This window comes from Solea senegalensis, linkage group LG20 (genome assembly GCF_019176455.1).
Source record: "Solea senegalensis isolate Sse05_10M linkage group LG20, IFAPA_SoseM_1, whole genome shotgun sequence".
Classification (NCBI taxonomy): Eukaryota; Metazoa; Chordata; class Actinopteri; order Pleuronectiformes; family Soleidae; genus Solea; species Solea senegalensis.
The window spans coordinates 16,304,053-16,314,812 of NC_058039.1; the positions used below are offsets into that span (position 1 = coordinate 16,304,053).

Here is a 10,760-nt window from a genome sequence, read left to right on the forward strand (position 1 = left end):
AAGACAAGAAACAGAGGTTTGGTGCTATATAAAGAAACAACGCTTGAGGTCCTTAAACATTCTATTAAAGTCTGTAGCTGACAATATCAAAACCTCATAGTTGTTCATGTTTTAATTTTCCATGTTTCATCATACTCGGAACTGAACACCTAGTTAGATCTGTTAAATCTCAATTTAACCACTTATTATTTCCACTAGTGACACCATTTATGACCATCTTCATATTGTCAACACTGATGTTTTATCATAGTGACAATGTTTATTAAATGTACATATGATAGAGGAAGTGATTGTTAAACTGAGTAAATGATCAAAGACAAGTTCATCCAGCCTTTGTTTTAGCTGAAAAAAAGAAAACATTAAATCATAGGAAAAGTCAATTTGAAAATTCCGGATCATTATTCACAACGTACCCCAGAATGAGCTTTTTTATATCAGCAGCTGCAACAGAGGCCACAGTGTTTTTAAAACATCTTCTGAGTTTTCATGCTAACTGATTCTCATACACTTGGAAGGGAAGCGGTGAGATGAGGGATATTCAGCTGCAACGTTTAACCACACTGCACCTTTAACTTTCAATTTAGCCACTGTTGCGCTGTCCTCATTTTGTCACATCATGAACCCAAATCAACTATTTCAATATTGTCAGCCACTGACTGTTATGCTAGAGGTATATATATATTTATATATGTATATAAATATTTATTATATATATAAATATAATATCTATATATATACACACACACATATATATATATATATATATTTATTAATAATATATACATACATATATATACTAAAAAAGAAAATCGTACAAGTCAAATAAGTTTCATAGGGAGCACTGAGTAGAAAATGTCACTATGCAGTAAAACCACTTTAATTTAATTGCTGGTCTCTTCATCCTTGCATTTATGTTTAAAGCATGGAAAAAAGTGTACTAATGTAGAAAAGTGTGGCCTACATTACCGGTAATGTTTCAAGCAAACAACATTGCACAGAAGGCTAATTCATACAAGTGTTTAATAGAAATGAACACATGGAACATGTGCTGCTGGTATTGCATTAAAATCTCTACACGGGTTAGTGTCGTCGCTCCTACGACGATATAAAGTGTCATGTGTGGGAGACGTTACGTGTTTAGAGGAACTTTAGTGTGATGTGATCATGTGCTTTTTTGTCTTTCTCCACAGGGCACACGGGAGTGTCACTCTAAGTCCTGTGAAATGAACATTGTGGAACAAAGAGCAAACCCAACACACCCGAGCGCTGCCGACACTTTCTTCCTCCAGTGAACTGTTCGATCCTTTTTAGTCGTTCCATTCCAAAAGGCACACATTTTATTCCAAACGCTCAAATTGTGAGGTTTTAACGCTGCGTTAAAGGAGATTTTATGGCTTAACTTTAGTATCGCCGTGTGCGGCAGATGTGTGAATCTGCAGCTCAGGAGTGGCGGTTGCAGCTTTCTCTTCTCATCTCTTAATGCTCGACCGAGTGTGTCATTTGTTTCTAAAAACGCTTTCTTCTCATTTGTTAAAAATCCTCTTCATGTCCAGATAGCATCAATAAACCGAGTTGTTATTTCAGTTTTGTTGCCACAACAGACTCCAGATGTTTTGCTGTCTTTTCCCAGCAAGAGTCTAGGACACCTTAAGAACATATTTAACACTTTTTCTTGCAGTTAAGAAAACATTTTCTCACAAGTTTGGGACACTTTCACTCTCCCTACACCAAAGTCCACTGAGAAAATCAGCAATCTTACAATCACGGCACCTCAGTTGTTGATTCTGCACCAGAAGCAGATTGGCAGCTCCTGTGTTTCTGTGCGCTAAAAATTCTCTCTATGGAGAGTGACCAGATTACAGACTTAAGTTTCCAGTCGGAAAAGGCTTGGTGAGATAAACATAGTCTTGAGATATCATAGACCAAAGCAGGTGTTGATTTTACGAGACAAGTCTTTTTTGGAGCCTGGAAAAGTTTGCAGTGAAAAGGAAGCAACAGACGGCCTTGTTGACAGTGACTACATCGTCACATCGGAGTCACCTAGCAACAGATACACAAGCAGCCACTGTAAAGGTCTCAACGACAACGTTATTTACCAATGGCTATCAGGACATGAAAAGGGTTTCAGAGAAACAAGATAAAAAGGTGTTTTAGATGCCAATTCCAGATTTGAATTTGTTCGCATTAAGATCTGTTCACATCAGCGTCTCCATTCAACAACTAAAGAACAAAAACAAAAAACAGACGAGGAGAGGAACGTGTTGTCACAAGTTGGATGCAGTTCCTACATAAATACCAAGTAGCACGAGTATCAGAGGCAGTCCACATTTGCGCATAACTATGTGATGACACAATGCGAGAATTAGTGTCAAGAGTTCCTGGCAGAGGCAACTGCAGCAATTCACAGGTCGAGATTTAAGAAAAGCACAGCGGGAAGCAAAGCGAAAGGTACATGCTTAAATGAGTCTGACATACGCGCATCACGTTAACTAAAAGCTGCGAGGAATATTTGCAGGGCAGGTGAGAATGTAACTGTACCTTTAAAGAACAAAAGGTGGTGGCCAAACACAAAATCTTAAAGCTTCAGAGCTAGATATAATGGAAACTTCAGATTAACTTCAGTTTAGGCCACAGGAAGTGAACATGGGAGTTTAAATGGAGAAACTATCAGATCTCAGTCTAAGTGGGAGCACTTCCCTTGTTTGCTGGAGTGTACAACAGTCATTTCCATCATTGCTGTCTTCTTTGTAAAGCCATTGACTTAAAGATGCATTAAATAACTGCACTACAAATTAAGCTGATTCATGTATCAAACACCTCTTAAAAATGTGCTGTGTTACAGAAAAGGCAGGAACGTTGTATTTTAAGTCTTAATCTGTGCTTGTTATTCGTTTTGTGACTTGTGTCGCAATGGTATATTAAAGGTTTAAGAGAACGGGAACATTTCTTGCCTTACAAACTTGTAAGGGTTTGCTTTTCTCTCCTGGTTATGATGCTAAACACAGGCTGTGATCATTCTTTTCACCCAGAATGCATCACATATTCAAAACAAGGTAGGCAACGGTCAGCGCAGTAATACGCAAACATGATAAAAAGCAGTTTTTCCCCTAATACTGTGGATTATTGTCTTTCTTTTTAAAGATTAACAAATGTTTCATTCAACATTCATCAACCTCATTAGGTCTAACTATGATTATCACAGCAGTATACGCTCTAATGCTAAACTGTGTATAGCTGTAATTGTCCATGTGGATGTGACACATTGATCACATATAGACAAACTTTGCAGATTTGAGGTGAACATAAAGTGACATAAGTACAACTTCTGTGAGTTTGTAGTCAATGTGCAATACAACAATGTCGAGTCAGTCTCTGTGTGGTCACAGCTCTGGTGCGGCTCATCAGACAGTGAACTTGTCAGCATCTATGGGAAACACACAAAACAAGCCTCTTAATAAACTCTTCAGTTGATTATTGAATGTGTTTCACAGGTCAATACAGTCAGACAGCTGGAGAAACAAGCTGGTCCAAATTCACTTGGAGGGAAAACATAGGTAAGTGGTACAATTAATAACCAATAAAAAGATAAGCCAGTTTTTAACGCGTGGCACACCCTACCAACAACAATAACAGCTTTATCTCGTCATAAGACTGACTGGAAATTGAACCGTTCACTCTACTACACCAAATTTCATTGTAAATATTAACAAAATTTACATTTGTTCACGTTGAAAGTTACTAATGACACCAGAGAAATTAAAATACTTACCATCAGTTTAACTTGTCTTCACCTTGTCCATAGCAGAATTTTCTTTTAGCGCCAAGCTATCAATCATTTCATCGGTCTCCTGTCCCTCATCTGTTTCAACATTTTCTTCTTCCACATCCATCAGCACACTCTGTCGCACACTGACAGAGATCACCACTGCCTGTATGATGCCATAGATGAGCGCAAACTGAGGGAGATACTCCTGGATCACCCAGAGTAATCCTGCCATCCCAACCGTGGAGACAAAAAACATGGCCATGCCATGAATCCACAGCCGCAGTGCTCCCTGGACCCCTAACACCTCCAGGATCAGCTTGGTAGGAGGGGACACCGTCCACAGGAAGCCAACAACAAACAGGTCAAACAAATGGCGGAGGAAGTTAAAGCAGACCTCATAGTGCTCCGGTAGGATTTCCACATTCCAGCTGTCCGCAAAGAGTCGAAAAGGAGATGTCAGGGGAGAGGAAGGAGGGACAGGAGATGGAGGTGGTGTTCTGAAGTCCCCGTCAACATCATCCCATGCACCTCTACTCAGGCCTTCGTGTTTCCTTTGTCTTAGTGTGCTTGAATCGGTTTGTCTAGGCCACAAAAAGTAAGCAGTCGGGAGATATTTATTCCACCATCTGGAAACGTGTTCCGTATGTGCCACGCTGTCTTGCTTCCCTGCAAAGAGCTCTTCAACTTCCAGGGGTTGAACTCTCTCCTGGGCCTCCCAGTACTGCTCATCCGGACTACTTTGGACATTCTGGCGTCTCCACCCTCCCCAGAGCCAAGAGGTCCACCCCCTGGTGGTTTGACTGCTGTAGCTTTGCTTGTGGCCCTCAGTTTCAAACCCTTCAATTTTCTTTGACCGAGAACCTCTCCCCCATGAACACACCCAGCCCAGTGCTCTCCCTACCACAGCTGTCATGCTTTTCTCACTTGTTGGGGGGTGTAAAAAAACCCTGAAGATTCTCTATTCACACTTGGCAGCACAGCTCTGTGAGCGAACAGGAAAAGCATGCATGTGCTGCTGGTGCAGTTGTGAAGTTGTAATACTTGTTCAAATGGATTGGAGCCACGGAAAATGACGTCCACAGGCCACGAACACACCTGTGGGCGTGTTTGAGCAGTTCAGCTGAAGGGCTGACCCCCACTCACATCACTCACTAACGGCCACTATGACTTAACAGTCAACTGTATCGTCTACATGTCGTTGGTTTGACCTGGCAGCACATGAAGCTGACAGTAATGCAACATTTAAGATGTTATGTATGCCCAGTGAGCAGGTTAGAACTGACTAGCTTTCAACACCTGCAAACTAAAAATAACTTCACATACAAACACGCTCCACTGCACTGGTCTTCACACCTGCACATGAAAGAAAAGAAAAGACAGTTTTTTTTTTTTAAACATCATGTTCCAAGTCAACAGTACCAGCTAGCTTGTGCTACTCATGTCTTCACTCTTGCTTTAGCTAACCATTAATCTGAAAAGTTAAAATTAGCAGCTAACGCGGGGCGTTTTATCGTTTGTTTTCAGTGTCTTTAAAAAAACAACTACATTTATAAACAGCAGAATGGATAAAAACTCACCTTAGGTGACGTTAGCAATTGTTCTTCCTCTGCCCGACAGACAGACAGACAGACAGACAGACCGCAGCTAGCTTCTTTGTTAGCATCAAATTTAACTCGCCACGCAGAACGCATAAGTTCCTCAGCGCCAGAATTCCGCTGACAAACTGACAACACTCCGGCGTGTTTTATCGTCCGTGATGGACAGAAAAAGTCCGGTTCCCACTCACAGCTAACCGAGTGACGAGCACATAGATGATACCGATACTGAAGCCGGACAGGACGACACAACCGTCGATACTTGAAACGTTTCCCCGGGACTCACTACCGGTGTTCGCCCCAACCTTCAAAATAAACTATGTTTGTCCTCTGTTCTGTTCACACCACAGTTAACAACCGACATTTTAAAAAAAATGCGTTTATAAGTTTCGCTACGTCTTAATAAACTCTGGAGCCTAACTGTTTGAACTGTTGTGTGATTAAACAGACAAATGGAAAAGCAGCTTTGATCTGCGATGACGAGCTTTTTGAAAAGTGTAGATTGAAGGACTTATAGGAAGAAGTATCTCAGTGGCGTGTGCAGGTGGAGCAAGGGTGGGGGGTGCCCTAAAGTGCCCTCCAGCTTGGTAAAACCATGAGGAAATGCCCTACTGGCTGTGGCCTCTTTGCAAAATACAAATGTAAAAAATTTATTGTTTTTCTGAGAGCCTTCGTGAATCAGGTTTTGTGTGGGTATAACTCAGCTTGCTAGGTGTTTAGACTAAAGGTGTAAATATGCTAGGGAAAGAGATATCTGGGAAGAGCTGCAAGTGTGTAGGTCAAAGGTGAATAGCCTAGTATGAAGATACAGGAATGTTTATGTGATCAAAGGCGTAAAGAAATGGAAATGTTATTTTCCATGACATCATCTCAGTGATAGAAAGGGATGTCCTTGTATAGCTACCTTTACATTTTTCACAGTAGGTGCTTTTTCAATTTTCACCAATGCCCTTCCAAATGTCTTGTCAGTTTTTCCTGCACTCTCAAGCATTAAACCTGGAAAATGAACATTATTTATCATGTACAGTAAATCATCTGCTTCTGAAATTACACAACACATTCTTTGGGTTCCTGTCCATGTGGACATGAAAAAAAACAACCTGGGGGCCAATGAGAGCCCAGTCTGATCATGTGGAAGAAATGTTTTTCATAAAATCATATCACAATGTTCCATCACAGTAACTTTAATTTGAGGATATTTCAAAGTAAAAGTGTTTATTATATGGAAGGATACACAGTTCACAATAAAAAACATGATGCAAATTGAAATCAAAAAGTAAATATACTGTAATAAAAACACTTAACATGCTCATATATACACTTCTATGTTGAATACATTTATTTGTATAGATGAATTCACTGAAGTCAATGTACAAAATATGCAAGGTTTATATGCATCATTGAGCCATAACTGTTTCATGTATAATAAATGTAAGGCAACTAAGAATCATGAGATTCAATAACCTATAAATGGCAACAACACATGACCTAATCTCATTGTTTTAATCAAATTTGAAGTTCAGCATACAAAAGCCTTATTGTCTGATTCAGGACTGTGCAGGTTCTCCATGCGTTCATTACCAAGTAAAAACACAACATGGATCAAACTGAACGATTATGTGGGGGAGAGACGCATCAGCCATTTTAAATGATGCCTTTCAAGAGCATCTTATTTAACAGACATTCTTGGGTCAAGTCATCAAAACCATTCCAGATGCAAAGGGACTTGTTTGCAGGGTACTGGTCAAAACAAAATCAAGCCCCCTGGACAGAAGCTCTGTCTTGTCTGTGAAATGGACTCATAAAGCTTATATAAGACTACTGAAGTGTATGGGGGGGTTAGGGTTTCTGTTATACTGAAAAATATATATGTAGCAGTTTGACAGATGTCTGTTTTAGAAGCTGTACTGAGTATAGGTGAACTAGGTTTTTTGACTGTCAGGTCACTATGTGACATTAGGTTGCGTTGTCTTACTGTTGGAATCTATAGATTGTCATTCACAAACTGGAACATCAAGGGAATATTTGTGTTGATCCTCAAGAAGTTTGGATACATGTGGATAGAATTGTAACTTGGATGTACGAGTGGGAATAAATGTGCAAACACCTTTGATGAACAAAGACAGTACCTACAAGTCAAGCCAATTGTAACCTGCTTACAGTTAACCACTGTTCAGTGGCTTTGGAATTAAGTGTACTTTTGCCACTACAGACATGATTTCCCAAGTATGCAACTGGAAGAGGATGAATGAGTTCAAATCAAGTAGTTATAGCATCTATATTTAGTAGCTTCTAATTGTCACTAATAAGTCATTAGAAAAACAAACAAACACCATGTTTGCATTTAAGCAATTTTATTAAATCAGAAATTTCAGTTGAAGTACTTTTTCATGGCAGAAAACTCACAGGTGTCACTGTTGGCCAGGACAAAGTGAGCCAGCATGAACTCAAAACCTTCTCTTGCTTCAATTTCCCTGGACAACAACTTGTCAGTGACCAGCGTCAGCCAGCATTTTCAGATAGACAGTCGATTTAAAGGCTCCAGTGGTCATCCAAGGCCATGGGTAATCCTTTAACTTTGCACGCAACACCTTAGCAACCACGTCCAGCTGGTCTGGGTGTCATCCAAGCTTCAGCTGCCACAGTCAAACACCTATTAACATGGAAATGAGCAATTTAAGCATTTTTCTTGGCTGAAACATTTCAGATTAACAATTTTGAGTGTCTCAGTGCGCTGCGAGTAAACTTCAGTATACATCAGTCGAACCGAATCATGAATCATCATCGACCAAAAGAATTAAGGGCCTTAGTTAATAGTACTTGTACTCACAACTTACAGGAGCAAAGTCCCAGGTACTTGCTGGTCTTTGTCATCCAAGCTTCAGCTGCCACAGTCAAACACCTATTGACATGGAAATTAGCAATTTTAGCATTTTTCTTGGCTGAAACATTTCAGACTAACAGTTTTGAGTGTCTCAGTGCGCTGCGAGTAGACTTCAGTATACATCAGTCGAACCGAATCATGAATCATCATTGACCAAAAGCGTTAAGGGCATTGGTTAATAGTACTTACATGAGCAACGTCCCAGGTACTCGCAGCTGCAGATCAATCACGGCAACTTCAGTGTGGATGAGCTGCATGGAGAACAGTAATTCCATGTTAAACATATACATATAAAGTCAAGACACCACATTGTTGTTGCAGCTGTTTTGACCCAATTACTGCATTCAAATGAAGACTGGTATAAGATTGGACGAATCATTCACTATTAGAAATGTGAGAAATGTTTTAGAATTACCTTTAGTTTCTTCACTGAAACATTAAATTACATTATAAGCACATAGTTGATTACAGGATTGACCTGTGCATCACAGCTAACTTTGTGTCACTTCATGAAGGCAGTTAAGCCACCATGTAATTTCTCTTTTTAAACAGCCTGCAGTGATTTAGAGCTTCATGATGTGCAGTAAAAGGTTCAAATGCAGCAAACCTCTGGTGAGGTTGTGTGGTCAGTGCACTGTGAAGACATCTTCATGCTTTAGTCAGAGACTCTAGTCTAGTGAATCATCATCCCACATGGTAAAGAGTCCAGGACAGAGACTTAAATCACTTACCAAGAGAACCCGTTGGCCAAGCGCAAACACCTGGTGAGAACAAAGAGGATTAGCAACAGTTCTGTGTGCCATCTGTATAAAGACCTGTTCAACACATGCTCAGTGCACTGTGAAGAGCATCACTGTAAAATCAGAGACTCTAGTCTAGTGAATCATCATAGCAGCATGTTGAGTTGTCACCAATTGCCTTTCACTTTCACTCACCAACAGTTCATGACAACTGTAGAATCAAAGACTCAAGAGGCATGAGACTGTTCCATCAGGAGACCAAGGAGCCACCAGAGGTCACTGTGTCCATCATAGGTGAAATCCTAAACAAGAAAGTGACAATTTAAGTGCGAATTTTGATTTGGAGAAAAAGGTTTTTAAAGCAATGTGATAAGTACATTTACTCCTAGGACACTGTTCTCATTGTGTTACTCATTTCTATTACAAAGCCAAATATCCAGATCTGACTCTCTGCTTATTCTGTTTTTAAATCAGTATTATCTAGGTATGGTATATTACTATGCCTTGCCTTATGTATTAAGGCCATTGGTGCGTTTGAAAGCATCACTTTCATACATCATCATTCCAACAACGTTAATAAATGATCTCCCTTTACCCCATCTCGTGGGGATGTCCTGGTGTGTTCCGATTATACAGTTCTTAACAATACAAATTTAAAAGTTTAGCTAAACCTAAGTACTTTGAAAACATGCATTGTGTTTATTCATTAAAAGGGAAACCTGTTAACATCTCAAAAACTGGGTAACTTTATGCAACTAACTTACATTCATTCAAATGTACAGTTCGGTTGCAGTTGAATTTCTTACCAATATGGTTCCATGCGTTTCAGCTAGCATTTTTATCCATCTGCACACGTGTTCCTCCAGCAGATCTTTGGACACTCAGTCATTGAATTTGCAGATTTAACCACAGGGTTCATTCTACAGCCTGGTGAGGGAACAAATATCACACGTTAAGCAATGTCTGAGCTCTACGTCTTCCATTACAGTGCAGGCTTTCTTTCTGCCACACCACGTGTTCAGCACAAAAGTAGCACTGGAAACTCCACTGTTCTGTTTAAATTTATCCTACGGAACGTATACTACAGACGAATGACCAACCAACAAAAGATTATAAACATTCAATTTACCTTTTCCTGTGAAACAACTAGTCTTTTACTACGCTCCGACCTCCTACAAGTAGAAAGTCGTATCAATGTTGAGCAGTGAAAGACGGATAACGTGTCCGCCCATGGTTTATATAGGAGGGCCCTTCACTGGACCTGATGCGTTAGGTGTCCTAATTACTGCCTGACTATCTGTCCTGTCTACTGCCTGACAAACAATCACGGTATCACCAAATAAAGTGTATCACAACAAAGGTAAAGGGGAATAACATGTGTATAAATACTTTGAATTAACATTATGTTTATATCAACACTGACACCGAATACAACAATGTGACTTCTAAAAATGTTAACCCTAACCCTACGGGTTTATATCAGTTTCAGCACAAAAATAACTATTGACACAGCCTTATAAAAAAGTGATGAGTGCAGATCAAAGGCAAGGCTATTTATGTTGTAAAAGACAAAAATTAACATTGTAAAAAGTATATCTGCTGTTCATGACATGCTCAGGGCAGAGATTTGGACATGTTTACAGTCATACACACAGAATAAGTAATACATAATAGATACAACATTTTGGATTAGATTAAACTCCAAAAGAAACGTATACATTCAGTTTTTAAACAATCAACAATTGTCCGAGGCACATATTTGTTGAGAAATAAAT

At 39.7% G+C, this 10,760-nt stretch overlaps 1 protein-coding gene, 1 long non-coding RNA gene and 1 other non-coding gene across 4 annotated transcripts; all 3 read right to left on the reverse strand.

Moving 5' to 3' along the window:
- Positions 1–1,001: 1,001 nt before the first annotated feature.
- lg20h6orf47 (linkage group 20 C6orf47 homolog) lies at positions 1,002–5,660 on the reverse strand. Its single transcript, XM_044053361.1, has 3 exons — positions 5,344–5,660; positions 3,770–5,119; positions 1,002–3,424 (listed from the first exon to the last, which is right to left on the reverse strand). The coding sequence occupies exon 2, from the start codon at positions 4,677–4,679 to the stop codon at positions 3,777–3,779; it is 903 nt and encodes a 300-aa protein (XP_043909296.1). The 5' UTR covers positions 4,680–5,119; positions 5,344–5,660; the 3' UTR covers positions 1,002–3,424; positions 3,770–3,776.
- Positions 5,661–7,698: 2,038 nt separating this feature from the next.
- LOC122786045 lies at positions 7,699–10,205 on the reverse strand. 2 transcript variants are annotated; one of them, XR_006362394.1, is made up of 7 exons: positions 10,115–10,205; positions 9,792–9,912; positions 9,181–9,287; positions 8,977–9,006; positions 8,435–8,496; positions 8,199–8,263; positions 7,699–8,014 (listed from the first exon to the last, which is right to left on the reverse strand). It is a non-coding gene; the product is annotated as an uncharacterized LOC122786045 (long non-coding RNA). The 2 variants fall into 2 exon arrangements; XR_006362393.1 differs by having other exon boundaries at positions 8,192–8,263.
- LOC122786969 lies at positions 8,869–8,937 on the reverse strand. The gene has a single exon (XR_006362518.1). It is a non-coding gene; the product is annotated as a small nucleolar RNA SNORD52 (small nucleolar RNA).
- Positions 10,206–10,760: the final 555 nt, after the last annotated feature.

Excerpts from the sequence above, each read along its gene's own strand:
- lg20h6orf47 (XM_044053361.1), bottom strand. The coding sequence starts at position 4,679 with ATGACAGCTGTGGTAGGGAGAGCACTGGGCTGGGTGTGTTCATGGGGG.